Below are 17,663 nucleotides of genomic sequence, written 5' to 3'. Positions count from 1 at the left end.
TGATATTCTCAAAGTGCTGTACAGAAACCCAGCCTAAAACCCCAAACAGCAAGCAAAGCATGTGAAAGAAGCACGGTGGCTAGGAAAAACTCCCTAGGAAAAACTCCCTAGAAAGGCCAAAAACCTAGGAAGAAACCTAGAGAGGAACCAGGCTATGAGGGGTGGCCAGTCCTCTTCTGGCTGTGCAGGGTGGATATTATAACAGAACATGGTCAAAATGTTAAAATGTTAAAAATGTTCATAAATGACCAGCATGGTCAAATAATAATAATCATAGTAGTTGTCGAGGGTGCAACAAGCACGTCCGGTGAACAGGTCAGGGTTCCATAGCCGCAGGCAGAACAGTTGAAACTGGAGCAGCAGCACGGCCAGGTGGACTGGGGACAGCAAGGAGTCATCATACCAGGTAGTCCTGAGGCATGGTCCTAGGGCTCAGGTCCTCCGAGAGAAAGACAGAAAGAGAGAATTAGAGAGAGCATATTTAAATACACACAGGACACCGGATAAGACAAGAGAAATACTCCAGATGTAACAGACTGACCCTAGCCCCCCGACACATAAACTACTGCAGCATAAATACTGGAGGCTGAGACATTTTTGACTTTGTGTCTGTGGTAACAACCATCTTTATGGTTGTGATTAGAGGGAGTACAGCTACGACCGGAAGATACTTTTGGTAGCAGGTCAGGAGAGCAATTTAGCATACCTTAACTCTAACCTTAACCTCAGTCTCATCACCTGATGCGTAAAAGCCAACTTATACTTGCTCCGAAAATGTTGTCGGAGACTCCGTATGGAGGTGACGCAATCGCGGGGACTTCGGAGCTCAGTACCGCATGGCTGTGGGCCTCCCAAATTTTGTAACAATGCAGAGGGCTCTGTATAGCTCCGCGTTGACATGATTGTTTGATGGTAGGTGGGGGCGGGAGGTCCTGTGTAAACACAAGCTCACTTCCTTGACAACATCCATCACAACAGCTCTGAGCTGTGCTGCAAAGCGCAAGATGTATGAATGCTCGGATTTCTGCAGAGGCCCTATAACCGTAAATGCTGCACGGCCAATGCAGATTTCAGATTGACCATGTAACGCCTTTAAATTCTTCAAACCTGCAATGCAGATGTCAGATTGACCATGTAACGCCTTTAAATTCTTGTAACCTGTTACGAAAAAGTCAATTCCGGTCGTAGCTGTACACTCTCTAGTCAGAACCCATCTTTATTTATGCCAATATAAACGCAAATAGAACAATACAACTCTTTGATACAAGTATTTTGCTAATAGTTAGTGCTATCAGGAATCCTTAAAACGTCCCTACCATGGATTCTAACCTTAACCCTACCTAACTTGAACCCTTACCGTAACCATTTTTTATTTGTATGTTTTTATTTATTTATTCATTTTATTTTATATTAACAAACAAATATCAAACAAAAGAGGAATAGTCACATGAAAACAAACATACATGCAAACTATTTATATTGCCAGGAATCCTAAACAAACAAATAATATTCATTAATAATACAACAAGTTTTAATTGCCTTTTTGTTTTTAATTTTAGTTAAAGTAGTGCCATGTTGTTGAAATTCAAATTCATCACAAATTAGGTTTTGAATGATCAATTTGCATTTGCGAATATGACATTGACCTAATATTATTAGCAGTTGAATGAAATATACTTAAACTTTATCAATGTCAGAATTTCTGAAATAAATAATTATATTTTACCCTAAGTATTTTAGATGTTAACTTCAACAAGGGTTAACGTCAGAGTTGGGACGTCCCAAGGATTCCAATTAGCCAAATGGTTATCCACGCTGCCACGCAGGCAGAGAAGGAAACCAATAATAGGTTAAGGTAAAGTAAAAGGGGCGGGTTCCACGAAGCACCAGCCTACGTAGGTAGGTGTAAGATTGGACTTTTTATATAGTTTATATTTTATTCCATGAGTAACTAGGTCATAGTGTTATTATATATATATTTTTAAATATAATTGTGTACGTTGAAATATGTTATTCTACGTTAATTAACTGTCGATTGTTCTCACAGAAATGGTGGCAAAAACGAACCATCTCTCAGTTAGCTAGCACACATTAGCAAGAGAAAACAGCTATAGCTTGCTAGCTAGTGACATTAGTGTACAGCATTGAAAATAGCTAGTTAATTAACGTTACTGGATGTGAAGATCCAGCAACGTATGAAGGAGCGTTGCAGGTCGTTATCAAACCAGAATATTGTGTTTCTATTTTTGAACAGCTGTTTACAATGGACCTTCCACATCATGGTTACAGAGCAAGTGGTAAGTAACGTTAGTTACAGCTAAAATGTTCTCTGGAGCTAGCTAGAGTTAGGCAAGCAAGGCTGTCATTGCATCATGCTACAGGTTGAATACTCATTATTGTCACTCTTTTTGAATCTCATAATTGCTTTGGGACTCAGTATTGTCGTGCTCCACCATAGTTGAGGAACCCCGGCTCAACTCCATTGTCTTATATGGATGCTGAGTTGGGTTTTCATGACTGGTCGCGGAATTTGCTAGCAACAACATTGAGTCACCATCAGTCGATTCTGAAAACGCTTAACGGTATCTGTTTGTTCTGTACACGTGCATTCCTTCCGCGGGGTGCCGAAATTAATACTTAAAATACAAACTTGTAGCGAATACAACCACCGATTTTCTTTTTTTCCGTTGACGTCCCAATGATCCCGGATTGCACTGAAACAATTTAATCTCTGTTTAGGTAGTATGAGCAACGAGGAAAATGTCGGTTGTATTCGCAGAAAGTTAAAAGTATGAATTTCAGCACCTCGCGGAAGGACCGCAGTTGTACAGGACAAACATAATTACAGGTAAGCGTGTTCAAAATGTACGTCTTTATAAGAATCGATTTATGGTGACAAAATGTTGTTGCTAACAGATCCAGAAACCAGTCATCAAAAGTCAACTCCGCCTCCATATAAGAGAACGTTTATACATTGTGGAATAATAGTGAAGACATCGACTATGAAATAACACATGGAATCATGTAGAAACCAAAAAAGTGTTAAACAAATCAAATAGCCACCCTTTGCCTTGATGACAGCTTTGCACACTCTTGGCATTCTCTCAACCAGCTTCACCTGGAACGCTTTTCCAACACTCTTGAAGGAGTTCACACATATGCTGAGCACTCGTTGGCTGCTTTTCCGTCACACTGCAGTCCGACTCATCCCAAACCATCTCAATATGGTTGAGGTCGGGGGATTGTGGAGGCCAGGTCATCGGATGCAGCACTCCATCACTCTCCTTCTTGGTCAAATAGCCCTTACACAGCCTGGAGGTGTGTTGGGTTATTGTTCTGTTGAAAAACAAATTATAGTCCCACTGAGCGCAAACCAGATGGTATGGCGTATCGCTGCAGAATTCTGTGTTAGAATTCAAGGCACACTTAACCAGATGGCTAAGTAAATCAGACAGTGTCACCAGCAAAGCACCCACACACCATAACACCACCTCCTCCATGCTTTACGGTGGGAAATACACATGCGGAGATCATCCGTTCACCCACACCGCGTCTTAAAGACATTTTGGATCCAAAAATCTCAAATTTGGAATCCAGACCAAAGGACACATTTCCACTGGTCTAATGTCCATTGCTCATGTTTCTTGGCCCAAGCAAGTCTCTTCTTCTTATTGGTGTCCTTTAGTAGTGGTTAATTTGCAGCAATTTTACCATAAAGGCCTGATTCACAAAGTCTATGAACAGTTGATGTTGAGATGTGTCTGTTACTTGAGCTCTGACACATTTATTTGGGCTGCAGTTTCTGTGCCTGGTAACTCTAATGAACTTTCATCATACTGCTTGATCGTCTTTGTGACTACACTTGAAGAAACTTTCAAAGTTCTTGAAATATTCCGGATTGACTGACCTTCATGTCTCGAAGTAATGATGGACTGTCATTTCTCTTTGCTTATTTGAGCTGTTCTTGCCATAATCTGGACTTTGTCTTTTACCAAATAGGGCTATCTTCTGTATACCACCCTTACCTTGTCACAACACAACTGATTGGCTCAAACACATTAAGGAAAGAAATTCCACAAATTAACAAGGCACACCTGTTAATTGAAATGCATTCCAGGTGACTACCTCACGAAGCTGGATGAGAGAATGCCAAGCATGTGCATAGCTGTCAAGGCAAAGGGTGGCTACTTTGAAGAATCTCAAATAAACAAATCAAAATACATTTTATAACACTTTTTTTTTGGTTACATGATTCCATATGTGTTATTTCATAGTTTTGATGTCTTCACTATTATTCTACAATGTAGAACATGGTAAAAAAATAAAGAAAAACCCTTGAATGAGTATGTGTCCAAACCTTTGACAGATAGTGTATGAAGTCATTTTTCACATTATCAATACAAAATATTTCTGATATGACGTCATACAATACTACAGAGGGACAAATCTCCATCTCATTTCATCCCTCTGTAGTAAAGCCAAGAGCTCGTGCAGGTCCCCACACCAGGGACCCTCTCCTTTTTGAAGATACCAGTTCTGCAGCGCCACCAATGAACAATCAGGGTTATTACACTCCTGGATACAACATGGGAGGGGCTCCAGTTGGAGGACCAGGGGATGCTGGGGTCAACAACCTGTTTGCTGACCCAATGGCCAGTGCAGCCATGATGTATGGCTCTTCCCTGGCCAACCAGGGAAAGGATATTGTTAACAAGGAGGTGAGAGAATCAGAGGCTGGTCTCATTTTCATTAGGACGATGGCTACATTCCAAAAAACTAGCAGCTGAATGCACTAGAGTTGCTGCACGTACAGTGCCTTCGGAAAGTATTCAGACCACTTTTCCCACATTTTGTTACCTTACACCCATATTCTAAAATGGATGAAATGAAACAATTTCCTCAGCAATCTACACACAATACCCCATAATGACAAAGTGAAAACAAATGTTTTGCTAATTTATAAAAAAAAAAACAACATATACCTTATTTTCATAAGTATTCAGACCCTTTGCTATGGGACTCGAAATTGAGCTCAGGTGTATCCTGTTTCCATTGATCATCCTTGATGTTTCTACAACTTCATTGGTGTCCACCTGTGATAAATTCAATTGATTGGACATGATTTGGAAAGGCACACATCTGTCTATATAAGGTCCCACAGTTGACAGTGCATGTCAGAGCAAAAACCAAGCCGTGAGATCGAAGGAATTGTCCCTAAATCTCTGAGACAGGAATGTGTCGAGGCACAGATCTGGGGAAGTATGCAACCAATGTCTGCAGCATTGAAGATCCCCAAGAACACAGTGGCCTCCATCATTCTTAAATGGAAGAAGTTTGGAACCACCAAGACTCTTCCTAGAGCTGGCCACCCATCCAAACTGAGCAATCGGGGGACAAGGGCCTTGGTCAGGGAGGTGACCAAGAACCCGATGGTCCCTCTGACAGAGCTCCAGAGTTCCTCTGGAGATGGGAGAACCTTCCAGAAAGACAACCATCTCTGCTGCACTCCACCAGTCAGGCCTTTTTGGTAGAGTGGCCAGATGGAAGCCACTCCTCAGTAAAAGGTACATGACCGCCTGCTAGGAGTTTGCCAAAAGGCATCTAAAGGACTCTGGCCATGAGAAACAAGATTCTCTGGTCTGATTAAACCAAGATTGAACTCCTTGGCCTGAATGCCAAGCATCACATAAGGAGGAAACCTGGCACCGTCCCTACGATGAAGCATGGTGGCAGTATCATGCTGTGGGAATGTTTTTCAGTGGCAGGGACTGGGAGACTAGTCAGGATCGAGGCAAATATACAAAGTACAGAGATCGTTGATGAACACCCCAGTCTGAGGCCCTGAGCAGGTTAAGGTTCACCTTCCAACAGGACAATAACCCTAAGCACACAGCCAAGACATCGAAGGAGTGGCTTCGGGACAAGTCTCTCTAAGTGTCCTTGAGTCACCCAGCCAGAGCCTGGACTTGAACCTGATCGAACATCTTAGGAGAGACCTGAAAATAGCTGTGCACCAACGCTCCCCATCCAACCTGACAGAACTTGAGAGGATCTGCAGAGAAGAATGAGAGAGAATTCACAAATGGATGTTTGCCAAGCTTGTAGCGTCATACCCAAGAAGACTCGCGGTTGAAATCGCTGCCAAAGGTGCTTCGACAAAGTACTGAGTAAAGGGTCTGAATAATTATGTAAATGTGATATTTACCTTTTTTATTTTTAATAAATTAGCGGAAATTTCTAAACAGTTTTTGCTTTGTCAATATGGGGTATTGTGTGTAGATTGATTGAGGGAGAAACTTTTTTTATTTTTTTAAATCAATTTTAGAATAACGCTGTCACCTAACAAAATGTGGAAAAAGTCAAGGGGTCTGAAATACTTTCCGAAGGATCCTTTCAGATCAACTCGGGATGAGGTTTTAGGAAAATGCTTCAGCCAGATATGGATAAAGATAGGATTGTTAGGGTTAGCCGTGCATGAGGTAGCCACATGAGTTCTAGAGCTGGCCTGCATCTGTTACTTTGGCTCAGTTTGTGCCTGATGGAGCCCACTGTTGATTTGTTCCTTAGCATTATGAAACATTTCTCTGTCCGTCTCTTGATGCTCTTGACAGAGAAATTAATTTGCGCAATCTCTCTCTTCAGATCAGCAGGTACGTGTCTGTGAACAAGCTGAAGTACTTCTTTGCCGTCGATTCCAAGTATGTAATGAAGAAACTACTGCTCCTCATGTTCCCGTACACACATCAGGTAATGAAGTCGTTTTATTACACCAAACACACCATATCACGTCCTTACACTTGATGTTCCACAGAGTATGATACCCAACAGCACTGTAGCACACACTGGTGTGTCAAGGTCATGGAGAAAGTCTCGGCGTTCCACCTTCGTCTCGTCTCATGTTCTCTTGCGCCGATCAAATAGTCAGGCCTCCAAACAAGATAATCACTCGGCTAGCACTTGTGTGTTTTGATGTTGATGTCACACAGAAGATTACAGATGTAAAAAGGACCGCTGCATTTGTGTTTCATCAATGTTTTATATTAACAAGCCTGATCAGTTTCCACACATGTTCCATACTCAGATTTAGAGAAATTGTTAGACATTCTGCGACCTGATTTTAAATGTTAGGTTCAGCAAAAACTATATGGCTTTTCTATGAGGTGTAAATTTATTGCACATATTGTAATGTCAATAGGACTGGGAAGTTCGTTACCACAGAGACACTCCTCTCACACCCAGGCATGATGTGAATGCACCTGACCTTTACATACCTTGTAAGTTAATTTTATGATATCAGAAAGATGTTTAATATCATTCATCCTTCATGACGGAATCTTTTGAATTGGAATACACACTTTGAATTGTTTTGTTTATTATTACTGTATTGTTTTTCAGCAATGGCTTTCATCACCTACATTTTGCTAGCTGGGATGGCCCTTGGCATTCAAAAGAGGTTACTTCAACTACTTTTTCTTTACAACTGTACAGACATGGCCAAGCAAATATATGATTTCTGTAATGTTACAGATGCAATGTATTCATTTCATTAACACAGTATTTGTCTCTATTTGTAAATGAATCAACAAACTGAAGTTCTTCCCTCATTATTATTGTCTCTTCTTCAATGGCAGGTTCAGTCCAGAGGTCCTTGGTCTGTGTGCCAGCACTGCTTTGGTGTGGGTAGTCATAGAGGTCTTGGTCATGTTGCTGTGTCTCTACATTCTCTCTGTTCACTCTGACCTATCCATTTTTGACCTCTTTGCCTACAGTGGATACAAATATGTTGGGTAAGGGCTCCAATAGATCTACATTCTGTAAGATATATATTTTTTTACCTCACGTTGTTACATTTATTCACACATTACTGCGATACCTCTGTTTTTTTAGCATGATGATTCTTTGTTTTAGGATGATTTTCACAGTGCTGGGTGGTCTGCTGTTTGGCAGTGATGGGTACTTCGTGGCTCTCACCTGGTCATCTTGTGCTCTTATGTTTTTCATTGTAAGTACTTCAGAACTCGAACTGTTTCAGATATTGTCTTACCTAGTAATGCATGCTTAATGCAAGATAGTAGGCAAGTTGACATGGTTTAATTCGTTTATTTTACTTTAAACTTTAAGAGTAAACAGCATTTTCATCACCCCATCAGGTCCGCTCTCTCAAAATGAAGATTCTGTCGTCTCTCTCCCATGACTCCATGGGGGCTGGGGCGACAGCCAAACCAAGACTCCGTCTGTACATCACCGTGGCCACCGCAACCTTTCAGCCAATCATTATCTACTGGCTCACCTCACATCTGGTCAGGTGACCTGGTACGGGGTCTGACCCTGAGGGCCATTGGTATTGAACTTTAAAAAAACGAAAACATTTTTATGCTTTCTACAAACGTGGCTCTTGCGAGTGTCATTTACCTACATACCAGCTCATCTGCCAGGGAAAACAGGATGATGGATATCGAGCTGTATCTTGTGTTCAGCTTGTGGGTTAAAGCTTAAAAATAACATTTTATTTTTTACTTCTGTAGGTGAGACTTTTGTATGCAAGACATCACTTGTCACAATGAGTGTTTTACAGACAGTAATTTTTGGCTACCTTATTTATAAAGAAGGGCTTTGTATTCATGAAATTATGGTTATGATAAACCTTTGATGTCACACTCCAGTTCTTCCTCTAAAGTTTCCTGTGTATGTTGTCCATTTGGGCTTACCAGAAATGTTGCAATGTGGTTAAATGGAAAATGATTGAGCTACTTTTTTATTTTACCAGGTAAGTTGACTGAGAACACACAAATTTACAGCATTGACCTGGGGAATAGTAACAGGGGAGAGGAGGGGTTACTTGGAGGATGTGCTAACAGTGCCCTCTTCTGCATTTTAGCCTTCTCTGGTAATCCCTCCTTTTTATTATTTATCTAAACTTTGTCGAGCATGAACAATTCAAAAATATATATATTTTTTGTTGTAAAAATAAAATAGAATTTTAACCATGTCTCTGTCATTTTAACTGAATGTAATGATGAAAAGGAAAAAATGTCTGTCGCTCAGTTGGATCATCCTGAACTTAGGGGCTCCCGAGTGATGCAGCGGTCTAAGGCACTGCATCACAGTGCTAGAGGTGTCACTACAGACCCTGGTTTGATTCCAGGCTGTATCACAACCGGCTGTGATTGGGAGTCCCATAGGGCAGCGCACAATTGGCCCAGCGTCGTTAGGGTTTGGCTGGGGTAGGCCGTCCATTGTAAATAAACATTTTGTTCTTAACTGACTTGCCTAGTAAAATAAAGAACTGGTTGGGAAAAGACAGAACTGTATCTTTAAGGCGGGAACGCGCAGGCGGCGTGCAATCTGCAAAGCGTCCTTTTGGTTTCCAAGGGAACCCTGGAAGAGGTCGCAGAAAGTCGGGAATTAGATTTAGATTCTTTGTATGGTTCTCGGACAATATTTTAAACCGTTGAATGGGAGATTTAGCATGACTCAAGACTTTTACTAATATCCCCTGACAACTATTTACGTTGCTTTATAGGTAAGACATGCATTGTCTTTTTTTTATTCCGAAGTATTTGTCAGCTCCAGAGGGGTATTTGACAAAAGACTGCTTGACTGATTGTGCCAAATGTAACTTTATATTCTACCGCCATTTCCCGAAGTATGAGCACATTGACCAGCTTTGTTGAGCACCATGAGGCTTTATGGGCAGAATGTTCCATTTACCCTTATGAAAATAAGTTGTTTTCCAGTCAAAAGGATTTTATGCATGCACCTGTCCAATGCCTATTTGCTAGCTGTCTGAATGCGAGTAACTTGGTTATAGCTAAATAATTTATCCGTTACAGAAGTGAAACGGGGAGGACTTTGTTCAGACTTTTGTCTTAATCTATAACTTGTTAGCTAATGTATTTTTTTATTCTTACCAAGTGAAGCTTTTAATAAAGAGCGATTGTTTATTTTATTTTTAAATTCAAAAGGTGATTCCCAACCTTTTTTGGTTACTATACCCCGAATCACATTTTGCTCAGTCCGGAGAACCCACAAAGTACTTCCTCGTGTGCATTTTACCAGTAGGTCTTTTGAGTCTTCCCAAGTACCCCCTATGGCAAGGGGAGGCAAAGTACGGCCCGCCCGGCACTTCAATCTGTCCCGCAATACATCAAAAAAATACATATATAGCTTTTTTCTCCACAATTTCGTGGTATCCAATTGGTCTTGTCCCATTGCTACAACTCCCGTACGGACTTGGGAGAGCCGTGCGTCCTCCGAAACATGACCCAGCCACGCCGCACTGGTTCTTGACACAATACACGCTTAACCTGGAAGCCAGCCGCACCAATGTGTCGGAGAAAACATCGTACACCTGGCGACCGTGACAACGTGCATGCGCCCGGCCCACCACAGGGCGACGCTGGGCCAATTGTGCGCCGCCTCATGGGTCTCCCAGTCACGGCCAGCGGTGACACAGCCTGGGGTCAAACCCGGGTCTGTAGTGACTCCTCAAGCACTGATGCAGTGCCTTAGACCGCTGTGCCACTCGGTACAATGGGGTACATGTACTCCAGGTTGGGAACCAGTAGACTGATCTGGTCTACCATCTGATCTGATCTACTAAGGCTATTATAAATTGGGTTTGTCTACATTTTTCTAATTGTGTAAATGCATTGCCATCAACTTGTGCTGAATTTGTCACCATGCCATTGAAATAATGTTTGTCTGCTCTGCCCAACAGATCAACTATTGAATGAGTGTATAAGAAGTCTGCTGCTGGTAGAGAGATGGAGAGTGACTCTCACACACTGCCACTCCTCCCTATATCTCTTCCTTATCCCGCCACTCTCTACCACTGCCTGCCTTTCTCTTCCTCTCTTTTGCAAACTTCTTCCACTGTGCATGTTTCACTCCCTCTGTCTCCTCTATCGATCCCACCATCCCCTACTTCACTTTGTCCCACATCCCCAGCTTCAATTCACCTCAAGACTGAACCTCTCTCCCCTCTTTTACACACCTTGTCCCCACCTTTGTTCCTTGATGGACAAAACTCGCACTGCCTAAACTCTCTAACCACATCTGACGAAGATGACTTGACCTGCCTCAACTGGCTGCATCAAAGAGGCAACTTGCTTCCCCTGCAGCCCCTGCCCAAAACAACACCACTGCCTCAGCTGGAGCCCCAGGATCCCATACCTACCCCACACCTTCCTCCCTCCCCATCCAAGCCCCCTTACTCCTTTAGCAGTCTAATCTTCATGGCGATAGAGGACTCACCAGACAAGAGGCTCCCAGTAAAGGGTATCTATGAGTGGATAGTGAACAGCTTCCCCTACTACAGAGCAGCACCTGGGGGATGGAGAAACTCTGTTCGACACAACCTGTCTCTGAGTAAGAGCTTCCGTCGGATTCACAGGGACAAGAGCCAGGTGAGATGTGTTCACTGGTCTTCACTGTGTCAGTTTGCATGGTCTAGTTTTTGGTTTGAAATTATGGTGTTTAGTGATATTGAAGATTGTGTATGATTTATTTTTCAGTTGGTGGGGAAGGGCTCACAGTGGTGTGTGTGTCCAGAATATCGACATGCTCTTCTGGAGGTGCTCAGGAAAGCGCGTTATTACCACGGCACCAACAGTAACTTACTAAACAACCCTGCATTGTGAGTATGAACAAACACATTTGCAGTTTAGTTCAGTGTTAAATATCAAAAAGCCTTCTAACCGTGACTTAACATGACCAATTTACCCAAAGACTTGTTGGTTAATGAATGTCAGTTAATGATTTGTCTGACAGTAGTAGACTTATCACAGCCCAGTCAGACCCTTACCAGTAGTCCAACTAACTGTATTTGTCATCCCTCTCTGTCCTGTGTGTCCGTGGAGCAGGTTGGAGGGAGCTGATTACGAAGTATCTATGGTGTGTGACACTGTGGAGATCTCAGGTTAGCCCTCCTCCATCACTAAGCATGTCAGCCTCATAGATCTTGATAACCATGCTGAACTTTGGGGTAAACTACAGCCCCTGACAGTATTGTAGGGCCTCTTACAAATGTTTTTTTTAAGATGTCAGTTTCCTCTTAATTTTTCATTCATAGTTTAATCTAAATACTTATTTTCAATTGAGGAACAATTGATCTATCTATTAACCTTAACTCGTCTGCTGAAAAAAAAATATCTTTTTTTTTCTAACCCTTTCTCTGCATGTTGCATGGTTGGTGAGTTTGTGTGCTGTTGTCTTGACAACAACCTTCTATTACCTTGGCAACCTATAGCCATAGCAACACGCTGGCTCAGTTCTTTATGTCACTCTCTTTTAGTGCAGTGCTTATGTAAAACTGGTTTTGGCCAAGGCCAGTAACTCCCTACGTTCCACTTAGATTGTCTACAGGGTATACACTGTAATGTAGTGATGGGTGGAAAAAATTGATAGTTACATATTGCGATGTTATTTTGGATGATATTATATCGATACTTTGACTCCAAGTATTGATTTGTAAAATAAATATATATATATATATATATATTATATATATATAATACCAGTCAAGTTGGAAGACACCTACTCATTCCAGGGTTTTTCTTTAATTTTACTATTTTCTACATTGTAGAATAATAGTAAAGACATCAAAACTATGAAATAAAACAAGTGGAATCATGTAGTAACCAAAAAAGTGTTAAACAAATCAAAATATATTTTAGATTTTAGATTCTTCAAAGTAGCCACCCTTTGCCTTGATGACAGCTATGCACACTCTTGGCATTCTCTCAACCAGCTTCATGAGGTAGTCACCTGGAATGCATTTCAATTAACAGGTGTGCCTTATTAATTTGTGGAATTTCTTTCCTTAATACATTTGAACCAATCAGTTTTGTTGTGACAAGGTAGGGGTGGTATACAGAAGATAGGCCTATTTGGTAAAAGATTAAGTCCATATATTATGGCAAGAACAGCTCAAATAAGCGAAGAAGAAACGACAGTCCATCATTACTTTAAGACATGAAGGTCAGTCAATCTGGAAAAGTTTCTTCAAGTGCAGTTACAAAAACCATAAAGAGCTATGATGAAACTGGCTCTCATGGGGACCGCCACAGGATTGGAAGACCCAGAGTTACCTCTGCTGCAGAGGATAAGTTCATTAGAGTTACCAGCCTCAGAAATGGGAGCCAAAATAAATGCTTCACAGATTTCAAGTAACAGACACATCTCAACATCAACTGTTCATAGGAGACTGTGGGAATCAGCCCTTCATGGTTGAATTGCTGCAAAGAAACCACTACTAAAGGACACCAATAAGAAGACGAGACTTGCTTGGGCCAAGAAACACGAGCAATAGACCGGTGGAAATCTGTCCTTTGGTCTGATGAGTCCGAATTTTTGATTTTTGCTTCCAACCGCTGTGTCTATGTGAGACGCAGATTAGGTGGACAGATGATCTCCGCATGTGTGGTTCCCGCCGTGAAGCATTGAGGAGGAGGAGGTGTGATGGTGTGAGGGTGCTTTGCTGGTGACACTGTCAGTGATGTATTTAGAATTTAAGTCCCACTTAACCAGAATGGCTACCACAGAATTCTGCAGCGTTACGCCATCCCATCTGGGTTGTGCTTAGTGGGACTATCATTTGTTTCCCAACAGGACAATGACCCAACACACCTCCAGGCTGTGTAAGGGCTATTTGACCAAGTCGGAGAGTGATGGAGTGCTGCATCAGATGACCTGGCCTCCACAATCACCCGACCTCAACCCAATTAAGATGATTTGGGATGAGTTGGACCACAGAGTGAAGGAAAAGCAGGCAACAAGTGCTCAGGATATGTGGGAACTCCTTCAAACTGTTGGAAAAGCATTCCTAGTGACTACCTCAAGGTGCTGGTTGAGAGAATGCCAAGAGTGTGCAAAGCTGTCAAGGCAAAGGGTGGCTACTTTGAAGAAACTAAAATATATATATATATATGTATGTATGTATGTATGTATGTATGTATGTATGTATGTATGTATGTGTATATATATATATGTGTATGTATATATGTATTTTTTTTTTACCTTGATTTTGGTTACTACATGTGTTATTTCATAGTTTTGTGTCTTCAATATTATTCTACAATGTAGAAAATAGTAAAAATAAAGAAAAACCCTTGAATGAGTAGGTGTATCCAAACTTTTGACTGGTACTGTATATCTCACCTATCTAAGCACAATACCCCATAATGACAAAGTGAAAACGTGTTTTTTTTAAATTAGGCAAATTGATTGAGAAGGAAATACAGCAATATCTTATTTCCATAAGTAATCACACCCCTGCATCATACTTTGAGGCGATTACAGCTTTGAGTCGTCTTGGGTATGTTTGTATCAGCTTTGCACAGCTGGATTTGGGGATTTTATCCCATTCTTCCTTTCAGAGTTTCTCATGCTCTTAAGTTAGATGGGGAGTGGTGGTGAACAGCAATCTTCAAGTCTTTCCATAGATTTTCAATAGGATTCAAGTCTGGGATTTGGCTGGACCACTCAAGGACTTTAACATTCTTGTTCTGAAGCTATTCCAGCATTGCTTTGGCTGTAAGCTTGGGGTCATTGTCCTGTTAGACTGGGGCGAAGATTTAAGTTCCAAGGTCATTTGCACTCTGAAGCAGGTTCTCATCAAGGATTTGCCTGTATTAGGCTCTATTCATTGTTCCCTCTATCCTCCCAAAAAGCCCAGATTGGTGAAGTGCTGTAGAGACTGTTGTCCTTTTTGCAGGTTCTCCCTTCTCAGCCAATTAACTCTGTAGTTCTTCTTTCCCGGTTCCTTGGTTGGATGGCCAGCTCTAAGCAGAGTCTGTGTAGTTCAATATTGTTTTCCATTTCCGAATGATGGAGACCACTGAGCTCTTGGAAACCTTCAACACTCTAGAAATTGTTTTATACCTTTCCCCAGATGGATGGATCATCACAATTCTATCTCAGTGATCTACGGAAAGTTCCTTGGACTTCATGGTGTAGTTTCTGCTCTGACAAACGCTGTCAACTGTGGGACCTTATATAGACAGGTATGTTTCTTTCTAAATCTGTAGATCAGTCTAATGTCCAGCCCCTGCCAGGTCCAGAAGTGACCCAGCAGCCTCTTGGGCCTCAGCATCTTATTTACATAAGTATTCAGACCCTTTGCTATGAGACTCGGAATTGAGCTTAGGTGCACCCTGTTACCATTTATCATTCTTGAGATGTTTCTACAACTTGGTTTGGAGTCCACTTGTGGTAAATTCAATTGATTGGACATGATTTGGAAAGGCACACAGCTCTCTATATAAGGCCCCACAGTTGGCAGTGCATGTCAGAGCAAAATCCAAGCCATCAGGTCGAATGAATTCTCCTCAAAGCTCAGAGACAGGATTGTGTCAAGACACAGATCTGGGGAAGGGTAACCAAACATTTCTGCAGCATTGAAGGTCGCCAAGAACACAGTGGCCTCCACCATTCTTAAATGGAAGAAGTTTGGAACCACGAAGACTCTTCCTAGAGCTGGCCGCCCGGCCAAACTGAGCAATCGGGGGAGAAGGGCCTTGGTCAGGGAGGTGACCAAGAACCCAAGGGTCAGTCTGATAGAGCTCCATAGTTCATCTGTGGAGATGGGAGAACCCTCTAGAAGGACAACCATCTCTGCAGCACTCCACCAATCAGGCCTTTATGGTAGAATGGCCAGACGGAAGCCACTCCTCAGTAAAAGGCACGATAGACCAATTTGGATATTGCCGGAAGCCCCCGAAAGGACTATTAGACCATGAGCAATAAGATTCTCTGGTCTGATGGAACCAAGATTGAACTCCTTGGCCTGAATGCCAAGTGTCACGTCTAGAGGAAACCTGGTACCATCCCTACGGTGAATCATGGCAGTGGCAGAATTATGCTATGGGGATGTTTTTCAGTGGCAGGGACTGGGAGACTAGTCAGGATCGAGGGAACAATGAACAGAGCAAAGTACAGAGATCCTTGATGAAAACCTGCTCCAGAGCACTCAGGACCTCAGACTGGGGCGAAGGTTCACCTTCCAATCGGACAACAACCCTAAGCACAAAGCCAAAACAACGCATGAGTGGCTTCGGGATAATTCTCTGAATGTCCTTGAGTGGCCGAGCCAGAGCCCTGACTTGAACCCGATCGAACATTTCTGGAGAATAAGGCTATCTAATTACAGAATAAGGCTGTAACGTAACAAAATGTGGAAAAATTCAAGGGGTCTGAATACTATCCGAATGCACTGTTTTGTGAGGAACATGTTTGGAACATTAAATTGCAATAAAATGCAGAATTGAATCACAATACATATAGGATTGTAAAAATCGCAATTCTATCATTACCTTAGTATCATGATAATGTATCGTGAGGTCCCTAGCAATACCCAGACCTACTGTAATCTCTTTAAACTGTTCAATTGTTCTACTGTATAGGATACTATTATAAACAATTGCACATCAACCACATGGATGTTGATGTGCCATATTTTTCAATGTACAGTATAAAAACTATTTTGAGTCTCTCTCACACAGATTCCCTTTGTCAAACTCTCCTCTTCTCCTCCCCCTCTACCCCAGCCTTGACCTTAGACAACCCACCTCTCTCCTCAAATCCACCTTGCCCTCTGACCCCTGACCAGGTGGTGGTCAACATGGAGGCAATGGAATATGAGGAAGAGGTTGGTGAGGAGATGGAGAAAGACCCCCTGTCAGACAGTGGCTACATAGAGTTACACTACTACCAGTATCACCAGTACCAGTTTCTGGTCCTGCCCGGGGACACTGAACTGGATCTGGAGACCGTAGAGATCCTGCAGCTGGATGCTGAGGCCCAAGAGGCTGCTGGGTCACTTCTGGACCTGGCAGGGGGTGGACATTAGACTGATCTACAGATAAGGACATGCAGTGTGGTCTAAACAAATTGACCAATAGACTGAACTACACTGTGATGTAAGGAGATTATGTGCAACCTGAGTAATATTAATTGGCAATACGTTGCTGTGTGCTGACATTTTGACACTGCCTGAGATTTTATTTGCTGTCATAAAGTGATATACTGTAGCTACTATGATTGCACATCCAAGCCACCCTACCTGATGCATGTGAACTTTAAGCCACTCGCCACATGCATTGACATATACCAGACATTGGCATATGCTTTTGGTATAAATTGAAGAGGGAAAATATTGACGATGTAGTGATAAGAATCAATACCTCTATATTTTGCTGGAATACTACAGATGAATGATAACATGAGAAATCTACTGCCTATTAATCCACTCTCAGATTCAGGGGACAAAGAAAGTTATGTTCAATTCTGAATCTGATTTTATAATAATCTCTTTACCAGGTGCATCTTTTATTGAACACTTATTATTGTGCAGAATTTATTTTATAGGCTATGTATGTGTTTAGAAAGAAACATTTGTCATTCATTCATCTCTTTTTCATTTCATAATTGTATTAACAATAAAGCACCAAACTCTTATAGGAAGTGTTCATATTTTTTTTGTACGAATGCAGTGTCCAAACCATTTTATAATGTAAACCTTTTTCAAATACTTCATGGGAATCTATCAAGGAATCAAATATTTCTATATTTTATTTTATATTTCTAAAGATCTTTACGTTCCTTGGATTCAATGTGCAGACTGACTGGATCTGACTGGAAATAACAAGTAACCGAAATAAATG

The 17,663-nt window shown here is 41.7% G+C and overlaps 2 protein-coding genes across 6 annotated transcripts; both read left to right on the top strand.

Moving 5' to 3' along the window:
- The first annotated feature begins 1,825 nt into the window (after positions 1 to 1,825).
- LOC106604711 (protein YIF1A) lies at positions 1,826 to 8,989 on the top strand. Of its 4 annotated transcripts, XM_014199648.3 has the most exons (10): positions 1,854 to 1,899; positions 2,255 to 2,297; positions 2,740 to 2,848; positions 4,474 to 4,718; positions 6,643 to 6,747; positions 7,196 to 7,274; positions 7,396 to 7,453; positions 7,632 to 7,787; positions 7,909 to 8,002; positions 8,151 to 8,989. In XM_014199648.3, exons 4-10 carry the CDS (start codon positions 4,551 to 4,553, stop codon positions 8,307 to 8,309), a joined length of 819 nt encoding a protein of 272 aa, XP_014055123.1. In that variant the 5' UTR covers positions 1,854 to 1,899; positions 2,255 to 2,297; positions 2,740 to 2,848; positions 4,474 to 4,550; the 3' UTR covers positions 8,310 to 8,989. The 4 variants fall into 4 exon arrangements, with proteins under 4 accessions (XP_014055121.1, XP_014055123.1, XP_014055124.1 ...); XM_014199646.3 differs by lacking the exon at positions 2,740 to 2,848 and having other exon boundaries at positions 1,826 to 1,899; XM_014199649.3 differs by lacking the exon at positions 1,854 to 1,899 and having other exon boundaries at positions 1,952 to 2,297.
- Positions 8,990 to 9,333: 344 nt separating this feature from the next.
- Positions 9,334 to 17,459, top strand: si:ch211-145o7.3 (forkhead box protein N2). Of its 2 annotated transcripts, none has more exons than XM_014199642.3 (5): positions 9,334 to 9,523; positions 10,721 to 11,408; positions 11,517 to 11,638; positions 11,865 to 11,920; positions 16,503 to 17,459. In XM_014199642.3, exons 2-5 carry the CDS (start codon positions 10,767 to 10,769, stop codon positions 16,847 to 16,849), a joined length of 1,167 nt encoding a protein of 388 aa, XP_014055117.2. In that variant the 5' UTR covers positions 9,334 to 9,523; positions 10,721 to 10,766; the 3' UTR covers positions 16,850 to 17,459. The 2 variants fall into 2 exon arrangements, with proteins under 2 accessions (XP_014055117.2, XP_014055119.2); XM_014199644.3 differs by having other exon boundaries at positions 9,338 to 9,523; positions 16,548 to 17,459.
- Positions 17,460 to 17,663: the final 204 nt, after the last annotated feature.

This window comes from Salmo salar, chromosome 05, assembly GCF_965601325.2.
Source record: "Salmo salar chromosome 05, fSalSal1, whole genome shotgun sequence".
Taxonomy (NCBI): domain Eukaryota; kingdom Metazoa; phylum Chordata; class Actinopteri; order Salmoniformes; family Salmonidae; genus Salmo; species Salmo salar.
The sequence above is the reverse complement of the archived record's forward strand: the minus strand, read 5'-3'. Positions and strand labels throughout refer to the sequence as shown.